The sequence below is a fragment of the Haemaphysalis longicornis genome, unplaced genomic scaffold (assembly GCF_048455015.1).
Source record: "Haemaphysalis longicornis isolate Haplotype H1 unplaced genomic scaffold, Haemaphysalis longicornis Haplotype H1 scaffold_67, whole genome shotgun sequence".
NCBI classification, from domain to species: domain Eukaryota; kingdom Metazoa; phylum Arthropoda; class Arachnida; order Ixodida; family Ixodidae; genus Haemaphysalis; species Haemaphysalis longicornis.
In genome coordinates, this window is record NW_027526419.1 from 1158041 (window position 1) to 1181278 (window position 23238).

At 46.9% G+C, this 23238-nt stretch overlaps 2 protein-coding genes across 2 annotated transcripts; one reads left to right on the forward strand and one right to left on the reverse strand.

Moving 5' to 3' along the window:
- Positions 1 to 130: 130 nt before the first annotated feature.
- On the forward strand, positions 131 to 1618 carry LOC144144260 (NADH dehydrogenase [ubiquinone] flavoprotein 2, mitochondrial-like). Its single transcript, XM_077675629.1, has one exon. It carries the CDS (start codon positions 404 to 406, stop codon positions 1142 to 1144), a length of 741 nt encoding a protein of 246 aa, XP_077531755.1. The 5' UTR covers positions 131 to 403; the 3' UTR covers positions 1145 to 1618.
- Positions 1206 to 22888, reverse strand: LOC144144258 (DDB1- and CUL4-associated factor 5-like). The gene is made up of 8 exons (XM_077675627.1): positions 22516 to 22888; positions 20678 to 20821; positions 16508 to 16544; positions 13789 to 14482; positions 9733 to 9936; positions 6245 to 6459; positions 4042 to 4107; positions 1206 to 1405 (listed from the first exon to the last, which is right to left on the reverse strand). Exons 1-8 carry the CDS (start codon positions 22739 to 22741, stop codon positions 1291 to 1293), a joined length of 1701 nt encoding a protein of 566 aa, XP_077531753.1. The 5' UTR covers positions 22742 to 22888; the 3' UTR covers positions 1206 to 1290.
- Between the last annotated feature and the right edge of the window lie 350 nt (positions 22889 to 23238).

The window sequence follows — 23238 nt, forward strand, 5'->3', positions numbered from 1 at the left end:
CTCAATCAACACTTTGAAAAAGCAGTTTTATTTTTAAAAAATACGAAGAAAATATAAAACTAGATTTTGTGTTGAATTTCCGGTTTTAGATGATGCCACTGCAGCGCCACTTGACGGAGTAACAGAGCGGCGTTCCATCCAACCACCCGACGCCATCACCGATAACTACTGTTTTCGTTACTCGGTCGGCACCATCTCTGCTTCCCAGCTGCACGTCGATCGAGTAAGCGTTCACAAGACTGTTCTCATCAAGCAGTTTTATTTAACCTTTGCACACTCGCAAGGGGGGTGGCTCCCGTAAGCTCTTAAAACCGTCGTAGCTCGCTGCGACACTAAATAACACCCGACGAGCCAAAACAGAAGCGTGGTCGCGGAGGGCACCGTAAAGTCACCAACGGACAAGATGCAGCAAGCTTGCAGGTGGGCTGTACGCCAGTCTGCGCTCTGGAAGACTCCTCTCGGGCGCCGCTCCATCTCGAGCTCGGCCGCTCTCCGAAGCGAGCAGCTCTTCATCCACCGCGACGACGAGCACAACAACGCCAAGGTCAAGTTCGAGTTCACCCCCGAGAACATCAAACGGGCCGAAGCCATAACCAGCATCTACCCCGAGGGCCACAAGAACGCCGCCGTCATCCCGCTCCTTGACCTCGCCCAACGTCAGCACGGCTGGCTGCCGCTCACCGCTATGCACTACGTCGCCGACTACCTCAAAATGCCGCGCATGCGCGTTTACGAAGTCGCCACCTTCTACACCATGTTCATGCGGCAGCCAGTGGGTCGCTACCACGTCCAGGTCTGCACCACGACTCCGTGCATGCTGCGGGGAGCCGAAGACATCCAGGCGTGCGTCGAAAAGAAGCTGGGAATTGGGCCGGGTCAGACGACGCCTGATGGGATGTTCACCCTGAGCGTGGTCGAGTGCCTCGGCGCATGCGTCAACGCGCCGATGTTGCAGGTGAACGACGACTACTACGAAGACCTGTCGCAGAAGGACGTCGAGGAGCTCTTGGACGCCTTCCGGAAGGGAGAGAGGCCCAAGCCGGGACCTCGCAACGGTCGCTTCTCCTGCGAGCCGGCCGGCGGGCTGACTTCGCTTACTGAACCGCCGAAAGGACCAGGCTTCAAGGTTCGCGCGGACCTTTAGAAGAATGAAAAGAAAATGGGGGGAGCAAGACTGTTCCTTGAGGGGACATGTCGACTCCATGTTTGTCGTCACTGCGTGTGCGCCTGGACTTTTAATTGGGAATTAAAAAACAAAGAACTGCCCCCCCTTCTTGGCACGGCATGTCGTCACTGCGTGTCGGCGCTTCCACTGCGTCGACGCCGCCTGTATGACCTACGGTCGCGGAAACCGTTACGGGGCCTCTTGAAGTTTGGTCTTGCTCGGCGACCGCCGCCGGGGGGGCTGCGAAGAGAAAGTCGAAAAATGTTGGTGGTGCTTTGATGAACGTTTCCACTGCTTGTGCGCAGAGCTACAGACCAGTCACGGTAGCAGTGTTGTTTTCGCACCACCTTTGCCAACGAAAATTGAGGCATGCCTGTCTTTGTGGTAGTTCAATGGTCATTGAGTGAACCTGCAAGCTGTTACTTAAGCTACAAAATAAAGCCCACGACAGTACGCTGGTATGGAGATCATTTTAGAGCTGGGGGGTGGGGGCCTTATTTACAATAATTTTGGTGCGGCCGTACACGACAGTTGTGTTCTTTAGGTACACAGTGAAGTGTATGGTTCAACGATGTTTTGGGCATGAGATCTTACCTTGGTAATGAGATCACTTTTGACAGCCAGCACTGCTTGTACCTTTCATGCCATACATGCTACTGTACGGTCCCATTCCTCGCAGCAAAACTTTATTTTCCAAAAATGTGATAAGCCGTCACCTAGCCCCATTCAAAATGTAGCCACGATTTCTTGAACAAAGCATAATAGGAATCAACCATTTATTAGCCACACCTCTCGTACACAACCGAGCAACAATCGTCACTGTGAAGACGTGCATGAAGTGTCTCGATTTCGACTGCTTTCAGCCTAGGGAAAATCGTACATCATTGCGCATTGAGTGTGGCAACGTCACATACTGGATTTCACAACCACTAGAATCGCGAGACAGTCCAAAAACCCACATCACAGTGCCTGTGTTATCTTATAACACATCACGACATACTACCGGTTCTGCAGTGCACACGTTGCGACCAGCTAGCGATGCCAGGAATGTTTCGGGACGAAATGTACCGTATTTGCACGAATATAACGTGAATTTTCGCCCCACGAATTGTGCCTCCAAAACGCCCCTCGCATTATATTCGGGCTTGAACACAGCGCGGGCTCTTTTTCTCACCTTTCTTTCTTCAAATACCTTCTTCTTTGACTAGCTCCTCATACTATTATGCCTGGAACTTTAGCCATGAACCCGCTGCCCTACCTTTAGAATTTTGGTCGCTGAAACCTCGCTGCTCTCGGCGGCAATTTTGGAGCCGGCTTCTCCCGATAATGCCATTGGCTACGTTGGTAGTGGTCACATGACCAGGTGGTCTGGTCCGAAGGCGAGAGCTAACGTGCGCGCGGCGGTGTGGCGTTGGCTGCTCATTGTGCTTTGTCTTGTTCGTACTTGCTTCTGCCTTTTGAGCCGCTGCAATGAACGGGCGAAATCAGTACACCGCCGCATTTAAGAAACGGGCGATCCTGTTGTCCTCAGGGCAGGGAAATTCAAGTGCGGCACGGCATCTCGGACTAAGCGAGTCGACCACTCGAGGTTGGAGCAAGTGCTGTTATCACATCTTTCAAGCAGCACCGGCTCGTAAAGCGTTCCGTGGACCCAAGAATGGCCACTACCCTAAACTCGAGAATGATCTGGCAGAATTCGTCCGTGAACACTGCGGCCAGTTTTTGAACGTGAACGCTGAGCTTGAGCAACTCAAAGCCAGAGAACTTGCATGCGAGGCCGGGGTGCCCCGTGACATTTACGTCGCGTTATAATCGTAACATATGTTTTTTCTTTCTCGTAAAGAACAAAAGTGCCCCCCTCGCGTTATTTACGTGCAAATGTGGTACGTTTTCCTCTCAGAACTTCCAAATTGAACTATTCAGTTTTAAAAGGGGTACTGAAGACAAAACAAAACTTTGTTTAATTTGAAATAACTACGCTTCAGTACCTCACCCCACTTCATTCCAGCCACGAGAGATGTTTTTAGCTGAAAAAACACAAGAAGTATTGAAAAACCTTCAAATTTTGGGCTACGGCGACATGTTACAGGCAGGAGGGATGTTGTATGGGCCAGTACATAATTTCTAGTGTGTTAGCTGCAAGTCATGTGCCTTGACTATCGATTATTTCAGCGGCTACCGACTCCACAAACAAGATTATGCGATGTCACAGAAAAGTTTCCGGAAAGCGGTCGGGGAGTCGCCACTGCTTCACGTTTTTAATATCTTCATTATTTGTTTGAAGTTTGCGATACACCTGGCATCGTTTGTGATTGGGACAGAGCAGTGTTTCTAATCAACCAAACTTGCATTTCGTCTTCAAAGCTCCTTTCGACACCCCACCAGTACACAGAGTACCGAAATAAAGGTTCATTCCCTTATTCGTTTCTACAGGCAACACCTTTTGTGCACTGATGTCCGCGTAACCTCTAGCAATTACAGTAAAACCCCGTTACAAGAGACACTGTTACAAGAGACACTTGGTTATAAGAGACATTTGAGTGAAAGCGGTTTGGTTGCCTTTCCTATGTCCGCAACATTGCATACAAGAGACCTTGGTTACAACAGACACGTTTTTTGGTTCCCTTGATTGTCTCTTGTAATGAGGTGTTACTGTATACAACTTTGCCAAGTCCGCCTGGACTTCGAGCTACAAGAAGTGCAGAGCAGTCTGGTGCTAAGGTGGGGGAAAAAAGTCTTGCGAGGAATTCCAGGAGAGGTGCAAATGTCACGCTAACATCGTCGCGCGCAAAACACACTGAAACTGAGCTGCTGAACAAAACTGCCTCTAATCGTAGCACAAGTTTACAACTCTCGTGGAAAATTTGTTGGCTTACCTGCTGGAGTCGCTGGCCGTGGGCTGACTAGCCCCTGGTTCTGCACCGTCCGCGTCCGCTTGCGGTCTGCGATAACGGAAGAATTTCCGTAAAGTGCACAAGCAGACGTCGGGTGCCCCACACAATCCGTGTAACGCAAATGCCTGTGTCCCTTACACATTAGGAAACGTAAGGCCAACTGTACTGAAAATATTCACCTCTTGAAAACCCATTTCTGCATACTAGTCTACCTAGAGAGGCTGCGGATACAAAATATGACAGCTAAAAGACGTGCGTGCACGGCGCAAGTGACCATCAAAACTCGGCAATTTTGAAACCGAAATCGAGAGGAGTGCAGCCGGGTTGAAGTGACGTTGCAGCCGGCTGGCCGGAGCAAATCTGTACGCAACACAACAGCCCTCGTAGAAGCGTGCTTAGCAGCGATCAAACGCTCTCCTGGCTAGCCAGCACATCACTTCCACTTCATGGCTGTTTACGCGATCTGCTGGCAGGTGCGGTGTTGTCTGCAATGGGGCTATTTTAAAGGAGCCATGAAGAGAAAATACAACTTCGTTTAATTTGAAAGAACTAGGATTCAGTATCTCACCCGGCTCCATTAGAGCCACAAAAGATGTTCTTTTTAGCGAAAAAAAAAAAAAAACAAGAAATATTTAAAAACTTTCAAATTTTGCGCCACACTGACGTGTTATGAGCAAGAATGACGTCAATGGGCCAACAATAAAACATAATTTTCCGTGCGTTGACTGCATGTTAGCATTCAAGTGATGCGGTCAAATGGAACTAGAGGCCCCATTACAGGCGTCCAGTCATGTGCGGTCGCGACAGGTCAATTAGGCGGCCGCCAATTGCACAAACAAGGTTCCGTGACATCATAGAAAAGTTGCGGGAAATTGGCTCGGGGGTCGCGACTGCTTCACACACTTTCTTCAATATCTCCGTTATTTGTTCGAAGATTGCGATGATATTGGTATCATTGTTATCGGGACTAAGCAGTCTTTCTAATAAACCCAACTTGTATTTTGTCTTCATGGCTCCTCTAAACATTTCGAACTTATTAACAATGCATTTAATGGGGCTGCCAGCCATTGCTCAGTTGGTTTGATGACACGTACTGTTCATTCAAAATAAATTTGACCGGGGCGAGTGTAGTTGGCTTTAAGGCGAAATTCAGGCTGTCTGTGACTCGCATAACTCGGTGCAGTCAGATAAGACAGCTAATCACTGCAGTCCCGTCTAGCAGCTGCAAGTTCGGTGCAGAAGGCTTCTCTTGAGCCCTGTCAATCCAATCCTTGCTGATGTCTTAGGTGTATTTGCAGAAATCAGCCTTTACCGTTTTAGGTTACCCAAGCTAGGCAAGGCTGGAATGCTGAGACAAATTCTGTCTGTTGTTTGAGCACGATTAGAGTTCAGACATCAAAGACTGCTTGTAAAATTTTCATGCAGTGGTGTAGTTTGCCATGCGTAAACTAGTGCCGGTTGACTGATTGTGCGGTTTTACCCGCTGTAGCCACACTCGAGCTATGAGGCATGTTGTAGCAAAGGGCTACGGGTTAATTTTGACCACCCGGGGATCCAGCCGTTGTGGGCGGAATTGTAAACTAGTGTCCGGTTAGCGGAACCAATACTATCGGCACTTCATTTCATTCAATCTCGACTGCAACAAAAGTCGCGAAACCACATCTACATGTTCACCCAGTTTGAATTGAGCGCAAAATTGGAAGTTATAAATCTTTTTTTTGCATTTCTTGGTTCAAAAAATGTCTTCCGTTGCTGGATACTAGAGCTGAGCGAGTTATGAAAGACTAGTTCTTTTGAACTGGACAAGTTTGTAGTTTGTCTCGATGTCCCCTCCAATCCGATCTGGATTTCTGTACATTACATCGGGCCATATAGCAACCAGCAAACTAGTTTCCCTCGCAAAGCGCAACTGCCCGCACCCGCCATAGTGGCGCAGCAGTTACGGTGCTGTCTTGGTGAGCCTAAGGACGCGAGTCCGATCCTGGCTTCTTTTCCAAAGGTGGCGAAAAGCAAAAGAACACCCATGTGCCCAGATTTGAATCGAGAGTCCGGAGATTTGAATCCAGAGCCCTCCACTACGGCGCGCCTCATAGTTCAGGGGTAGCTTCGGCGCATTAAAGCTACAATCAATGAATCAATCAATCAATCACAACTGCCCGCATGAAATCCAGTTGATTATCCGTACGGTAGGGTCGGGCTGGAGGTGACCCAGTGGTCGTCGCTGTCCTCCGACGAGTCGGGAATGCGCCTCAGCCGACAGAGTTGTGCGATCTGCCTCCCACGCTCCTCCTCTTCCTCTTCCTCCGAATCGCTGGATGACTCCGACGAGGAGGGTCGAGCGGGAGGCGCTCCTTCCTGGCTTGAGTCCGACGAAGTCCAGCCATTTTCGTCTCGTTGCACCTGCGAATGGAGGAGTCGGAAGCTGACCATAGGAAGGGTAGGAGGGGATCCTTGGGCCACAAGAAATTTTTCGAGTACTCAGTCTAGTTTAAGAGAGATAAAAAAAAAAACGGATAAAAAACAATGATGCTGAACATGAGAGGAGAAATGTAGATTCTCGCTCCACTTTCAGATATGGACTCTGTTTTCACATGAAACTGCACTTCCAAATTTATGCAGAATTTAAGAATAGATTTTGCGACCTGTTTTGTAGAAAAAATTATGGGGGATGCTTTGAAAGCTCAGTTCACCGGTATGTTTTTATCTGCAGTTGAACTTTTTGGTGAACTTGGTGCCCTCGCCCATCAACAATAGATCGGCCACCCGGACAGCACCTTCCGAAGCTCATTTGGCACCTGCTGTCGATTTTTCAGATTCCAGTAGCAGTGATGGGTCAAGCAACGGTGTTGTATATTCAGATTTCAGTTCGGACGACGAAGCTCCAGTTCAGGTGCCTCGCACTTCAACAAGCGCTGGCAGGCAATTTCTTTGTGACTCCGCGTTGTATTTATAAACAAAACTTGCTTCTTATCTGACGACTGCGGTTTTACTTTTTTGTTTAGGGTCTTAACAACGTACGGCCAGGATATTTTGCCAAATGCACCGCGCTGTACCGCGCTATCACCTTCAAGATAACCTGGTGCTCGTGTCAGATTAGCGCTGCAGGGCGATGCGCGATGCTTCTAAAGAGCGGTGGATTTTTTTTTTCTTGTTTTTTACCACCGAACTGATAAGGATTTTGTGCGAGAACACAAAAGAGTATGCTTTGATGCACATTTTACAGAGACTCACTCACCCTTCAGTGCCTTCGCGGCGTGGCACAGCCGTCAGTTCCGCTAGGTTGACGGGCCCTCAAAAATCCAAACCTTGGTTTACACTGTTGATTTATATATTTAATCATAGCCACGGAACGCAGGAACAAGTTGTACATCTTAAAATGCCTGAAATAATTTTTAGTCTCGGTAAAATTGCCGATTTGTGTTTTCGCATACTTTTCTTGGGGGCTTTTTTCTGATTACTTGACGAATAAACTGTAAGTAATTGTACCTTTAACAAAACTGCTGCTCTGTGTTTGAAAGAGCAATCTATGAGCTACAATTTCATGCATAGCAAGGCTAAGTGTGTCCAGTAGCTCAAGCGGAAAAAAAAAAAATTGTTTTGTGGAAGCACTCAAAATCGGCCGTTTTTTTCCGCCGTAACGAAAGAGTTAAGCGTCAGCTTCATAACTTGAAAGATCCGGGTTCGATTCCAACCACCACGGGAAGCATTTCAATTTCGCTTCACTTCGCCCACGATCGTCGTCATTGTCCGAGAAAGTTGGCTTTCCTGCAGTGCCTTTTGCGTGGACTATAGACGACAACAGTTAGAGGCTCAAAGCTTCGCTTTAACGCTTTCAACTTCCACGCTACAGTGACACCTGGTGGACACGAATGATGAAATATGGGTAAAAGCCTACAGCACAGTTAGTAGTGCATCAACAGCACGTTAGTGTTCAAGTGGCACAATCAAACAGTACTAGAAGCCCCACTAGAATTACCCAGTCACATTTTTTGGCGACGGATTAGGTAGGCGGCCCTTAGTCGCACAAACATGATTCTGTGACGTCGTGGCGAAATCGCCGTACTAGTCGCAACTGCTTCACGTGTTTTCCATGATACCTCTACTATTTGTTTGTTGAACTTTGCTACGAAACTGGTACCACTGTTATCGCGAAAAGGCAGTCTTTTCAAGGGAACACACTGGTCTTAGAAACTTTTTTTTGTCCCCTTTCCAACAAATTTTTACAAAACTTCATGGGCTTGTTCAGTTTTTTAGCTGATTTCAAATATCTGAGTAGTTTTGATGTGAGGTAACTAGCTTCCGAGTTAATCAAAAATTTTCCTTGATTGTTCTTGAGAACAATAGAGAAAAAAAAACTATTCTACGAAAGATTACCAGCAAGGCATAAATAGATATTAGAAGTTATGAAGAATGAAATGTGGAGAGCAGTTTTTTTTTTTTTCGTAGTCACATCACATATACTTTGACATCACTTCTAACTGCTAGGTCTGAACTACTACTGCTAGCCAATTAAAAATAATGCTAATTAAACAAACTACTGAAACACAAAATGCAAAATCTGCTTCCCATATTGCACGGTTTAAACATTCAGCTTCACAGTGCAAAAGAAATGATCTTCCTAGCCGCACTACATGCTGGGATGATGTACCTCTCGAGAATTTCGCATCACTGCGATACCACTCGCGGCCAAAAATTGGGGAATTACGGGAAAATTGTAATTTCTTTGTTGAAATTGGGCCTCTATGGCTTTGATAAGTACCTGGCACTGTTCCACGTATGGAATTTTCGGAGGAAAAACTGTGAAAATTGAGAGAAAAGTGATACCTTAAAAAAAAAAAATGCTTCTTTGGGTAATTTTTCACTCCCAAAGACCGATGTGCCCCCTCAATGAACCAAACTCGTATTTCGTCTTCATGATCCCTTTCAGGCTTTCATATTAAAGCATTACCGTTAAAGTCATCGCCTCAACTGCTTTTCCCTAATACACATCCATCATTTGTTTGAACTCTAACGAAATTTCCATCACTGTTATCGGGACAGAGCAGCCTTTCTAACGAACCAAACGTTTATTTCGTCTTCGTGGCCCCCTTCATAAAAAGTTAAAGCTGTTCCACTCAATGTGAAAGCTGTCGGAAGGGCAGAGCAGTGATTTGCCATAATGGGCTGTAGCGTCGCTATCCGCTCACTGCTACCACCCAATGCAATTCAAATTTCCCGCCTCCACAGTGCTTGCGCGCCCCCTGCCTGAAACTGCGCCAGCGGGAGTTCTGTTCTTTTTGTGCTTGTTTTTCCTCCCGCACGTGCCGGCGTTGCACTGCCACTTCTTTTCACTTACTAGCGTAGAAACCAACCCAACGAGCATTTCTAACTAAATGAACGCAGGTGCTGGCGGTTAATTGCGTATATTTTGCCTCAAATTTACCTGCAGTTTTCTTTGCGCTAAACAACGGGGAGATGTATGCCAAGCGCCAGCGGTTCACGAGTTTCGAACGCTCGTGACTATACAAACCGCTTGGCTTTTGAAGCCTCTGGGTTGCGCTGCGACGACAGCCGCTACAACGCAGCGCCGTGTGGCTCTACTTGTTTCCAGCGAGTGAGCTAGGACGACAAGGCGAGCACCTAAAGTGCTCTGCGCTGAAAAGAAAGCAGCAGCCGGCGCTTGTACGCACGCACCAGGGAGTCGAAGAAGGCCATCATGCGGGGGTCCTCGTTGACCGACTGGTGGCTGTAGTCGTGGCTCATGAGCTGCCCGCTCTCCAACACGAGGTCCACGTACTCCTGATACGTGTAGCGCCGCCGCTGCACCTCCCCCTCGCTCGCCCCCTCCGCCGACGAGAGGGAGCCCGATGAACCCTGCATGGGCAGGCTGCTCCACAGCTGCATCGCCCCCCAAGAACAGACAGACGGGTCATCTCCAGGCACGACACCACGGTGCAAAGTGCTTATCCTAGCAGCGAGGCAAAAGTCAGCCCCTGATAAATAAATTCATCATCATCATCGCCACCAGCCTGTCTACGCCCACAGCAGGGCAAAGGCCTCTCCCCATGAATCTCCAATTATTCCTGGTCCTGGGCTAACTGCGACCAATTTATCCCCGCAAACTTCTTGATCTCATCTGCCCATTGAACTTTCTGCCGCCCCCTGCCACGCTTGCCTTCTCTAGTGATCCACTCTGTTACCCTTAATAACCAACGGTTATCTTGCCTTCGTATTACATGCCCTGCCCACGCCCATTTCATCTTCTGACATTCTACTAACATGTCCTTAACACGCGTTTGTTCCCTGACCCACCCCGCTCTCTTCTTGTCCCTTAATATTACACCTATCAACTTCCGTTACTTGCTCGCTGAGTCGTCGTCAATTTAAGTTGAACCCTCCTAGTGAGCCTCCAAGTTTCTGCCACTCAGAATCTCACAAATTTAAAGAAAAATTTTCAAGTGCACCTCACCCACAGAGCAAGAATGAGACAGGAGGGGAAATGAGGCTTCCTAGCGCAGCCAGATAATGTCACAAGCACTCGTCATAGGTTAGGCTAGCGGCATCTGCCGCAGGTGAAGAAACTGCGCGGCCTCCGCAATCAGCATTTCACTGCGCAGCCACGGAATGAATTGCGGGTGGTATCGTTTCGTCCGTCAGATGCTGCTACCTCTCCTTCCCCATCGCAACTACAAAGCTTTGCAGTCCTCCTTGGTTCAGGAAGACTGCAAAGGACTGCGAAAATTCAGGGAAGCTTGAACTCACACGCCACAAGAATTGAACGGTGAAGCTGTTGTAGGTGAGCATAGCCAGACACATAGTTAAGTTCCGGTACCATTGTTTATTTGCATGGTTGCGGTGCTAGTAATCGTCGTCATATGCATCGAAGAGGTCGCCGTCTTCTTCGCACCAAGTTGTGGATGCAAAGTCATCCTCTGCATTGTAGACTTCCACCAGTTCAATCGGCAAAGCTTGCACTAAGTCACGCAAGGCTTGAACCATAGCGAAGCAGCAGGACTTCTTTATACGTGAGCACTGACGGACACATCATCGAGCGTTTGTGCAAGTTTGAAACTTGTTTATTTACACGTTCCATCATTGCTTTGCACTGTGCTAGTAGTAGTCATCGTCATATGCATCGATATCATCATGTTCCTCATGACAAGCATTATTTGCGCGGTAGCACTTCACAACCGTGCTGTAGTTCTTTTTTATTATTATTTATTTTTTTTTTTTTGCTTTAGCCACTGCACGAGCTGGGGACTCGGCGGTCGCGATGATGCACGCGTGCATCAGCGCTCACCATTTTCTTGCTCCTCATGGTTTTTGCCAGTTTTTTTTTTGTGTGTGCTTTGATTGATCAACTGTAGAGTTCAACGCGCCGACGCAACGCAGGTGATGAGGCGCGCCATAGTGGAGGGCACCGGATTCATTTTGACCACCTGGGGATCTTTTAACGTGCGCCAAAATCTCGAACACACAGGCGTTTTTGCTTTTCGCCTCTATCAGAAAAGCGGCCGCGGCAGCCAGGTATCGAACCTGCGTCCTTGTGCTCAGCAGCACAACGCCTTAGCCACTGAGCCACCGTGGCAGGCTTTTCTTTTTTTGCTTGTTTGTCTTGCATAAAGCTCTTATAAAAACGCTGACAAATAAGTATTTCAGGAGCCACTTCTCTGTATTGATGAAACAACTAAAGACTTTTAACAGCAACATTGTGATTTTTTGCAGCCAAAGACAACTTTTGAGCCTGTTCATGAGCCGTGCCAAGTACCAACAGAACACTTCTCCGCGGTACACAACGGGACGCTCATTGAAGCGTGGATCGTGGAGGAAATCGCACCAGACTTCTCTCTATATGTATTGGCATAAAACTCCATAGTTGCAGAAAGGGGAGTTGACTGCACGACCAAAATTCGATACAGTTGGAAGCTGGCATTGAATGCTGCAGCTGTCTTCATTTGTGGCATTGCTCATCGCATTCCAGCTGCATCATGGTTGAATGAACGGAAGTTGATTGCCTGGGTAAAACTCAACCCGAGTTGATGGTAACTGCTATTCGTTATGTAAGAAAAACTCGTTCAAATAAGATACCTAAAAGTGTGTGTCGAAATTGCTTCTAAGTCAAAAAGGTCATGAAACCAAGTTCACTTAGGTCGAATTTAGAAGATAACAATACTAACCAAATCTTAGCTCCAATTGCTCACCACTGTATGCAAACAGGGCTTGAGTGCAGAATGTGAAACGTGTCCTTTATTGTAATAAATGTGCCATGCGCGTGAAGTGACGTCACGAGTTTTTGACGAGCCGTGTCCGTGTCACTTCTTTTGGCTACCACGGGATGATGTCACGCTGACGTTCATTTGCTGAGTGCCACTCTGCGTACTGTTCCGTCGGCGCGACAAATGAGATCCAATTTAAGTATGTTTTTCGCGTCGCAGGCCACTCATATTTCATCCAGGGTATTCTGTTGAGGAAAGGAAGCCAACTGTGCGATAATATTAACGCCGAAAATGGGTGTCAGTACTCCCTTGAGGTCCTCTGTGCTGCTGCCTTGTCAAACAACAAACGAAGGGTGCAGGGTTTGGAGTGTTAATTGGATCTTGAAAATGACAGCCATTACATGTTTGAAGTGTGAGACACTTTTTTTTATGACGCAACCGCCTGAAAAGCGAGCCACATGGTGTTCCTCAAGGTCCGGCTCTTGGCACAATGCTTTTCAAATACAGCATCCAGTTAAATAGGCATTGCGAAGGCACGAAGTGTGGGCCCAACACCAGTGCTTGCTAGAACTGCCACTTCTTACATTCCCTGATGCTACTGATGCCATACTTTCAACATCGTTATAGGCGATGTAATTGGTCGACTAATTTGCTCCATCCAGCAGGAAGCCATCACAGAAATCCATGCTGCACTATTTAGAAATGCATAACAATACGACAACACCGAATGCTCGAATTCAGGGCTGAAGCAAATGAAGAACAACTCGATTCGTAAATACCTAGTTATTTCTTTGCTTGCATAATAGTCGCTATCTTTCTCTGGGACGAGGCAAAAACGAGATCTACAAAGAGAATTGGCACATTTTGCAATCTTGTGAAAAATATGATTCCACAGGGGAGGAATTAAATTACTTTCATGTGAGGGCTGGTGGTGATTCATCACACTTTATACTAAGATGACGATAGGGAAAAGACTGGGTGGGATAACTCAATACCGTGAAGAGCGACATGACGAGTGTTATCACTGATACAAGGTGTGCAACACGCACATCTCTCTAAGTAGTTTAGTAATGCTTCCAGCATTAAAAAGCTTTATGCATGACTTAACTTTAACTTCTTATAGCAGGTATACCTTTAAAGACAGTGGTGACATCCCCTAAATTAGCAAACAAAGTCACATATTCCTTGTGGTTTTGAATCAACTGAATAAGCTTGTCTCATTTGTCACACCCATAGAAATTCTGAATGATGTGTCTGCAAAATGTTTTGACACAAACTGGATCTTTGCAGCTGGGAGAACTTTGTTAGCCAGTTGCGAGAAGTAAACGCTTTGCGTGGCTCATTCCTGCAAGGCATGATACAATCTTTTCAACAACACTGCACTTAACAGTTCTTCGAAGCTCCAATACATGAAGCCAACCCAAAAACACGCAGTAAAATAGAATACCCAAATCTGCACCCCTACAACACTTAACTGTCTCTTATTAAAGCACAGCAAAAAAAACAAAAGACTTCCAGACAGGCACCCCCTCACCTTCACCATCTTCTCGACACCCGACGATGCGACGACTGCCGCCGACCGGTTGAACCGCACCTGGTTGACGATGGACCGGTGGCCCTCAAGCACCAAGTGGGCCTGCCTCACCCAGCCGCACGCCGCCCCGTCCTCCGGATCCGGCCTCTCCTCCAAGTGGTCTGGCAACCTCCATGCGTACAGCCGGAAGTCATCCGAGCCCGACATGACATAGTCGTCGCGGTCGCCCGCGAAGCAGCAGCTCTTCATGGTGCACGAGTTGCGGTAGCCCGGGTGGTCCAGGTGGAGCAGCGGCCGGACATCGCCCAGACGGAAGATGGCCGGCGGCCGGCGGCGCCGCAGCACAAGCACCAGGCTGCCACGGGCGTTGAAGCGCACGCTCATGGCACTCTGCGTCCAGCCGCCGTCGTAGCGCAGCAGGCAGCGCTTCGGCCGCCGGACGTCCCACAGGGCGGCCCCCTGCCGCGAGTTGGCGGAGGCGATGAGCCGGGCCTCGGTCGGATTGTAGGCGACCGCGTGGAAGGCCGACTGCGAGGAGGCCAGGATCAGGGGCTCGGTAGAGCGCGGCTCGCGCACGTCGTACACCAGGATGCAGCCGTCGTCGCAGGCGCTGGCAAAGACGTGACCGTTGTTCGGTTCGACCGAGAGGCCGTAGACGGCCTCCTGGTGCATGAACACGTCCCGGGTGGTCCCACTGCGAGAAACGAAGGTCCGGCAGTACAGTCTCTAAAAATATGGCTAGTCGGCAGTCCGGGGCCTTCAGCAGGGTCTTTTTTGTGATGAAAGCCTCGGGCGACAGCACACCAGCCGACTGCAGCATTCTTAGTGGTTGCATTTGCTCTTTATAAAAACTGCATTGTTTTGATAGGTTTTCCTGACATTACAATTTTCTTGCATCCTTCTTTCTGTCTGAATAAGTTTATTTCGAAAGTTTAGAACTGCAAACAGTACTGTGCACGGCCTTGATTGCCTGCTCACTGCGGAGTGCAGGCAACCACAGCTAAAAGCGGGGTGCAAGCAGACGATGCTAATTTTTCACTTTATTTCCCCTCCAAAAATTATTCAGGCGGGAAAAAGTACGCGAATACATTAGCCGAACGATTTTTAGTCCTGGAAGGGAACAAAAAATAGTCCGAATAAAAAAACAGTCGGAAAAATCCGTGAACTATTACTCCTATGGGACAACTCGCGATTCCTCGGAAAAGTCCAAAATATCCAGCAAGTCCGAATTTTTGGAATCCAAAAAAGATGGTTGGCTACTGTAAATAACTTCATAGTAAAAAGTTACTAGAACAGCAATTTCATTCTTAAATATGCCTCAATGGCAAATGCGGTGAGTGTGCTGAAGGGGCACTGTGGTTGATCAGAGAGCTGTTTTTCGCGAACTTTCATCACTGCGGCAACACACCCTTGCAATGCAAAAGTGGCCCAGACGGCAGATGATCCAAAATTCTAGGGACTATACCGGCAGTATCACTCTCATCATCATCATCATCATCATCATCCCACCATCATAGAGATGAATTAAATTCAAGTGTAGCAATCACGATCATTAACAATAACAGAGAGATGATGAAGGATTGGGTGAGTGGGCTTATATAAGCTGATGAAGAAGTCTGCACCATGCTTGAATACGTACTGGAAGTGCCTACGATTCGTCCAGGGCTTTTCATGGTGACACCTGACAGCAGCTACAATAGTCTGCTAGTAGCCAGAGCTGAGTGCAGCCAAAGCATGGACACACGTTGACTGTGCACAACCCAGGGCCTGCTGGGCACCTTAAATTGTTTCGCTTGGAGTTTGATGCGCACTTTCACAAAAGGCAAAAGTCTACAGTGAGGCCAAGAAAAGTGTGTAGACAAACAAATTAAGTCCATCGGTCAAGGCTGCCAGGTGGTGCCCACTGTAACACAGTGTGGTTTTGATTACGGTCACTACACATTTCATCTGGTATCCTGACGCCCAAACGCCGACGTCACCAGCAAAGACGTCCTATATTTTTGCACTGCATTGACGAGACCTGTCATGGCAGTATTCAACAGCAGTGAGGACAAAGTGCATCCCTGCGGAACACCCCTGAACAAGAGTTTTTTCTAAGCCATCTCTTATACATACGACACAGCGACTCCCTTTCCTCCACTCTCTTAATTTGATACGTACATCATTTATTTAAACTTGACCCCAATTACACTCCTGCCTTCCTATTCCCAAATGCTGCACCAATCAGCCTTCTTTCATTGGCTCTTATAGTATTGGGGGGAAACAGGATAAAAGTATGTCGAAAACTTGAAAAGAAGCTCACAAAATGATCAATTCGTCAATGCTTAGTGGTCTGGCATCACACAAATCACTGTTCAAACAGCTTCTACCAATATGTGCACTACAAAATGTAGGATGTCTCCCAATTTCATGAATACTTTGATGTTGCAAATGTGTCACAAGTATTGAATGTCTAAAAAGCGGTGGCACAAAAGGTTTCCTTCAGTCAATGACTGCTTGTAACGAGAGAGCAAGCCCAAAGGCGTTTGTTCTCAGCAACGGCGTTTCTATCCTTTCTACTTCTTAGCCTATTTTCCGATAGTGTTTACACGCTGGGTAAGGAGGTGTCTGTGTTCTGAACACAGAGACAGCAAGCCAGGTTTGTATAAAAAACATTACTGGGTACCGAACATTCCAAGGCAGTGGAACAGCTGAACATGCATGCAAAAATTTCACTCACGTCTCGACGTCGTGGACTACAACTTGCTCGTCGTTGCCTGTGTAATAAAAAAACAGAAGAAAAAAAGAGAGAAAAAAGAGGTGCTATTAAACCATTGCTAACTTTATTGGCCTTGCTAAGCAGATGACTCAATCTGTGGGCTACACAAGGATCACATGACTATGTAATGCACACTAGGAGACAAAAGCTTTCAGGACACGATTTAGACTTTACTGTTAAATTCTCTGCTGTCTGGTGACTCCGCCCTTGTTTCATATTCATAAGCAAAGCATGATGCTTCGGTGCATCATCACCATACGTGTAGCAGGACCTTAGCTACCAGGCAACAGAGGAATTAACTCATCATCATCATCATCAGCCTATCTACGCCCACTGCAGGGCACAGGCCTCCCCAATTATCCCGGTCCTGTGCTAACTGCGGCCAACTTATCCCCACAAACTTCTTGATCTCATCTGCACATCTAACCTTCTGCCGCCCCCTGCCACGCTTGCCTTCTCTAGGGATCTACTCTGTTACCCTTTTAATGACCACCGATTATCTTGCCTTCGCATTACATGCCGTGCCCACGTCCATTTCTTCTTCTTAATTTCTACTAATATGCCCTTAACACGCTTTTGTTCCCTGACCCACTCCGCTCTTTCCTTGTCCCTTAATGTTACACCTATCATCTTCCGTTCCTTTGCTCGCTCAGGTGTCCTCAATTTAAGGTGAACCCTCTTAGTGAGCCCCCAAGTTTCTGTCCCAAAATTAACTATAATTATTCAAAACACACCCTGGAAACTTTTTCCCCTGGGTGCATGTTTATTGCAAAAACTGTGCGATTGGAAGCACGCCAGAAAGGCATGCATCACCCAAGGCAAGGCACTCGTACATTTTACAGGGCAGACACTGGATAGCATAGTTATTTCTTTATAGGCTTGCAGGAAAGCCTACATGAAACCTGAACTGCTATAAACAGTGCTTTTCGAACGCTTACCATGCACAATCAGAGAATTTGGTTCTGCCACAAATATTACCGCTTCCCACAGACTTTTTTTTGGGTGTGTGCGCGAAATCCGAAGACCTTGGAGGTGCGGCCTAAATTCTGGCTTTTGCATGGTAAATTAAAAAACAACTTTGGCTTTTAATATTTGGCAGTTCACGTGGATCTTTACGAAGCAAACCCCAGACAGCAGTTATTTTAGCGTGAAGGTCAAGCACTGAAGAGGGTTCTGTCAGGTTTGTTTTATGGAGACATATAATACGCTTCTCTGTTTCGTGCCACTAATACAGAGGTTGGAAGAGAAAAAAATCAAAGCCCCTTTCTTAATAGAGAGATGGTTAAAACGCGAAGCTTTTTCCTATGCAACCCGAGTCAGAGTCCAAACTCCAAACCGCTTCGACTGTGTCGCAATGGCGCAATCGTATAGACGTCGGCTTCAAAACACGAGGGACCCAGATTCAACTCCGACCATGGGAAGAGTTCTTCTGTTGAGGCGCACGGCGTGCCTCCGCTTAGCATCATCATCATTTTGTGAAACCTCACTGTGTAGAGTTGGCTTTCCTGCAGTGCACTTTGGCGTGACAGTGAACACCACCAGTGAGGCATAGGAGGCTCCGCTTAGATGAATAAATGCATCAAGTGTTACTGCGACCCCAAATTTCTAGAAATTGAACTAAAAAATTAGCAGTGGCTTAGCTCGGCTATGCCAGGATATAAGTAGCATGAGCTAAGGGATTGGATTTCAATCCAACACAATCCAATTTAATCCAATCCAAATCAAATGCAATCCAAGCCATTCCAGATTAATCCGATCCAAACCAATCTATTGCTTCTCGCGCTTGCGCAGAATGGCCCTTCACGGCACACGCGAAACCACTCAACCTGGGCCAGTGTAGCTTACGCTACGAAACGACACACAATACCTAATCTGACACTTCTCTTAGGTAACAAATATCACCAGTCGAAGCACCAGGCTGAAGTGGAAACAACCAATCAGCCTGCATTTAGGCGCACTGAATTATAGCTTGGACTGCCAACCTTTGGTTGGCACTAATGGTGGTTTAAACGTAAGGAATACAGTAAAACCTCGCTACGACCAAGTAGTATCGGGACAGTGATTTAGTTCGTTATATCTGATATTCGTTGTAACCGTAGAGCTAAAAATCGGTTCAAACCAATCGTTAATCTGGCTCCTGCAAAAAATTCTTGACACAAAAATGAATTCTTTTAACCTTCGAACCCACTATAAAGAAGTAACCGTATTCTTTCTCCTTGTGGGGTTTCAAGCTCAATGAACCACAACACGAAACGGAACATTACAACAGAAGAAAGTTTATTTGAAAAAACAGCCCTGCATTTATATTTTTTTGAGGAAGGATGTGGCCTTTGCCTGGTGGCTATTTGCAGCACTGATCAGGATGACGTTTTCCACAGTGTCGATGAACAAAGGGGCCTTTTCTACTTCTGCAGTTTCAGTTGGTGGGAGTTTTTCCAAGTAGCTTCTCAGCCTCCTGGTCAAATATTTTTTCGCTATATCCTAAAATGCATGTGGCTCTCACAGTTTCACTTTCGTTGTAAACGAATAAGTGCCACTGAAATAAAGCGTGACCAACCAAAGTTTGTAATTAGTTCACTCCAGCTGATAATTCGCTATATCAGTGTTCGTTATAACAAGTTCAAACTGTATTATGTGAGTCTAAGAACTTCTGAAGACTACCTGGTTGCACTACCATGCTAGGTACACTGGGTTCAATAGGCCTTAAAGGAGCCATGAAGACAAAATGCAAGTTGGGTCTATTAGAAAGACTGCTTAGTCCCGATAACAATGATACCAATATCATCGCAATCTTCGAACAAATAACGGAGATATCAAAGAAAACGTGTGAAGCAGCCGCGACCCCCTAGCCAATTTCCCGCAACTTTTCTATGACGTCACGGAACCTTGTTTGTGCGATTGGCGGCCGCCTAACTGACCTGTCGCGATGACACATGACTGGACGTCTGTAATGGGGCCTCTAGTTCCATTTGACCGCATCAGTTGAATGCTAACGTGCAGTTGACGTACTGAAAATTACGTTTTATTGTTGGCCCGTATGACGTCATTCTTGCTCATAACACGTCACTGTGGCGCAAAATTTGAAAGTTTTTAAATTCTTCTTGCTTTTTTTTGTTAAAAAAACATCTTTTGGGGCTGTAATGGGGCTGAGTGAGATACTGAATCCTAGTTCTTTCAAATTAAACAAAGTTGTATTTTCTCTTCATGGCTCCTTTAAAGGGGCCATGAAGACAAAATGCAAGTTTGCTACACTCCAAAGATTGCCTCGATAGAATCATGCTGACAACACATTTAACGGAACTTCGCTTAAATAAGCTGTATAATTAGGAAAAAAGGGAATGGCCATGTGACCCACTAGCTCATTTCCCGCAACAGAACCTATGATGTCATGCCAGACAGCTCTGCGATTGGCGGAGGCCGGAAAAAGCAAACGCAAATTAGGCACAGAGCTTATCAGCTTACCGAACGAGCTATTTGCGCCTAAATTTAAGGCACATTCTTTTTAAAGCCCTAAGAATGGTGGGGTAAACAATAGGAGTTAAAAAAGCCCACGTAAACATAGAAGTACCGATGCACACTGTTGTTGGTATTGCGTGCACTGTGCTTCGTTTAGATGCACAGCACTGCGGGGACTTGGCATTGTCTCAGATGACACTGGCTGATTGACGCAAGCGACGGTGTCTTACGTGACCATATTTGTCGAGCGAGCACCATATTTCAAGAAATGATTATTTTCTCCATCAACAAGAGCAAGCCAGGTTTAAATACGGCCACAAACAGACCAAAGGCAGAAAACGGCTTGCCGCGGTAAGGTGGCGCCATCTAGGTTGACTAACAGTAAGCAAGTCTCCGCTTTACACCAAGTTTGGCTGAAGGACTTGTCCTTATGATGTCATTTCAAACGTCGTTCAAACACACGTTTTGGCCCGAGATTAAAAATTTTAGCTTAACTTGATTAATTTTGCAGTGAATAAAGCTGGGGGCACTATAGAACACAAAATCTTTCGAATAAAACCAACTTGTATTTTGTCTTCATGGGCCCTTTAAGCGCACTTGTCCTGGCTTCGAAACACCTTCCCGTTTTGCTGCAAGCATGCTAAAGCTAATGGAAAGGATGGTGAAAGGACACACCGGCTGAAAACACTGTCCTCCCGCAGGAGTCGAAGCAAAGGCAGAAGATGTTGCTGTTGTGTCGCCCTTTCATGGTGTGCGGCCTCCCTGGTCCCGAGATGGATTCCTGGACGTTCCACAGGAGAACCCGCTTGTCGTCGCCCCCTGCAGCACATAGATATTGTCGAAAGGGTGACGGTGGCATGTATAAGCCACAATTCAGCAGAAGTTATTACCATGACAGAACATGAAAGACACCGAAGCATCTCTTATGAGTTGTGAATGTGAAAGACTTACCCTGGTATTCTGAGTCCTTCCTTTACCCGACCCTCCAGTGGAGGGGATCCTTGAAATCGATTTGCCCATGCATTAGCATTGCGGAATCCTCCCCTCAGCCGAGTGGAGGAAGCAAATGGAGTGGAGGAGGGACTCAGAATACGGCCCTTAATGTCCGGTTGAACACCGAGCGCTCCTTCAGTTTGCGCTGCGGGTAACATTTGCAGGTTTTGCTGCTGACTATGTTCTGGAGTTTTGCGAATAAATTAGTGCAAGTTATTTTATAGAGTTTATAAATTAGCATATTAGCTGTAGTCGGCAATCATTTGAGTGGTTGCTTAGAATTCTACTCCGCACAGAGTGACTCGGCTCAGTGGTGACTGTTGCACCACTGGGTGAGGCCAGTGCGACACGTCCTTGATGACGTGTTGCTTACACGGCCAAAGCCAAAGCTGCGTTCGCATTCCACATAACTCTGTGCATTTCTGTGTGTTACCTAGCAGCACAGCCTTTTACTTGTGCTTTATTAATGCTACGCAAGCACTATAAAATGCTTCACAGTCACGTTGATTTAAAACAACGGCTTTTTTTACTTAATGGGCCATTTAATGCTTTCTCATTCAAAAAAAGGGGTCAACAAGCAGTTCACCTGATCGATGCGCACAGTCGACAGTTAGTGATAAAAATATTTTAGTTCATAATATGAATCAAGGAGTAGATGAGTGTTTAATGTAGCCTGCTATGCTGAGAACTATGTAACGGGGCACATAACTACTTGTGCCTCCTGGTGCTTTGAGTAGATAGCTCATTGGTCGCTAACTGCCCGCGTCAAATCAGGACAGCGAAGGCGGTTCGTCTAGTTTGTGACGAGCCACTAGAACCGCAAAGGCCGTTTTCTATTTCACACTGCTCAAATTGAGAGAAAAACGCAGCAAAATCAATTAGTCTAAACTTAAATTTTGTTATTCGTTATTTTTATTAGGGCAATAGATCTGTATTATAAACAAAGTCGCAGTAGTAGAATTTTTTATTTCGAGTCCGGCCTTGTGGGGTCTTTTTTTTTTTTTGTTTTTCACTTCGTGCGCTGTACCTCTCTTTGCCGCACGTCTACTGAACACAGACGACACGAAGAAAATTCGGCTGCAATGAACAACCGCAGAAAACAGCGCGGGAAAATCGCACTTGGGGATGCCCAGTCTAACGCAGCTTCAAGTTGCAATAGGAAATTAAAAACACAACAGTTAAGGTTCTGGTTGATAGCTGCTTAAAGGTACGTGCGAATCAACTGTCGCAGCGTATGGAAAAAACGATGAAATTACCGAAAAGCGCGAAATAAGGAATAAAGCAATAGTTTATGACCTTATATAAGCACCTACGGACTTTGCGATCAACGTCCACTGCGATGCGATCTCCAGTACGGATGTAGTGCACAACTACAGTTTCGTTCTGATGTAACGAATATGATTGAGATCCGCACACTTCAAGCGCGCGACAGAATAGACAACATAGTGAACTGAGACACAGCGCACAAAACTGCGTTAACAGCAGACGAGCAAGAAATACGCAGTGGCGAAGGCGCTCACCCGAAACAAGCCAGTGACCATCGTCCGAAAATTCGATTGCATTGACGCACCCGTAGTGTGCGAACAGGTCTTTTTTGTACAGACTGGTGGCGACGGCGAATCGGTCGCGTATCAGGCTGTCTCTGAGGCGCAGATTAGTGTCATACTGTTGTCGGGAAGCGTATCCCAGGACGCTTCCCCTTGCTTGGCTTTTCAGCACCATGGCTTTAGATAGCGCCACACGCATCCATATCAAAGGCAGTCAGAGCACACAACGCTGACAACCACCGGCCGCAAAAGCCAGACGACGGCATGCGCACTGAATTGTTCCGTAACCATCTCGCACAACCGCGCTGCTGCCTTCTGCCATCACGCTCATCACGCTGTCGTTTGACATCACCTGTTTCTGGGCTTACTTTGGCTCGATGATCAAGCCAGTTTCGGTTTCGGTTTTGTTTTCTTCTTGGGTGTTTTTTTGTGGGGAAATTGCATTTGCCGAACGAGCATGGCTGCATACTCCGGAGAGCAGCAACATGCTACGCTAATTACTTCTGATAAAGAGATAATTGACGTTTCATCGAGCAAACGGTGGCCGTTGAGCTGTCACTCGGTGGGATGGGTCCGCAGGTACCCTTGGGCCTTGGCTGCAGCCCCGTCCTGGTACGGGTGACTCAGCGCAGGCCCTCCCACTGCTCAGGGGATGGTTTGGGACTGGGGTGAGCGATAGGTTGTGTTCATAGGCGC

Excerpts from the sequence above, each read along its gene's own strand:
- LOC144144260 (XM_077675629.1), top strand. The coding sequence starts at position 404 with ATGCAGCAAGCTTGCAGGTGGGCTGTACGCCAGTCTGCGCTCTGGAAG.
- LOC144144258 (XM_077675627.1), bottom strand. The coding sequence starts at position 22,741 with ATGCGTGTGGCGCTATCTAAAGCCATGGTGCTGAAAAGCCAAGCAAGG. Across the intron at positions 20,822-22,515 it reads TGGTCACTGGCTTGTTTCGG|GGGGCGACGACAAGCGGGTT; the intron begins GTGAGCGCCTTC and ends TATGTGCTGCAG. Across the intron at positions 4,108-6,244 it reads ACCTCCAGCCCGACCCTACC|ACCGCAAGCGGACGCGGACG; the intron begins GTACGGATAATC and ends CCGTTATCGCAG.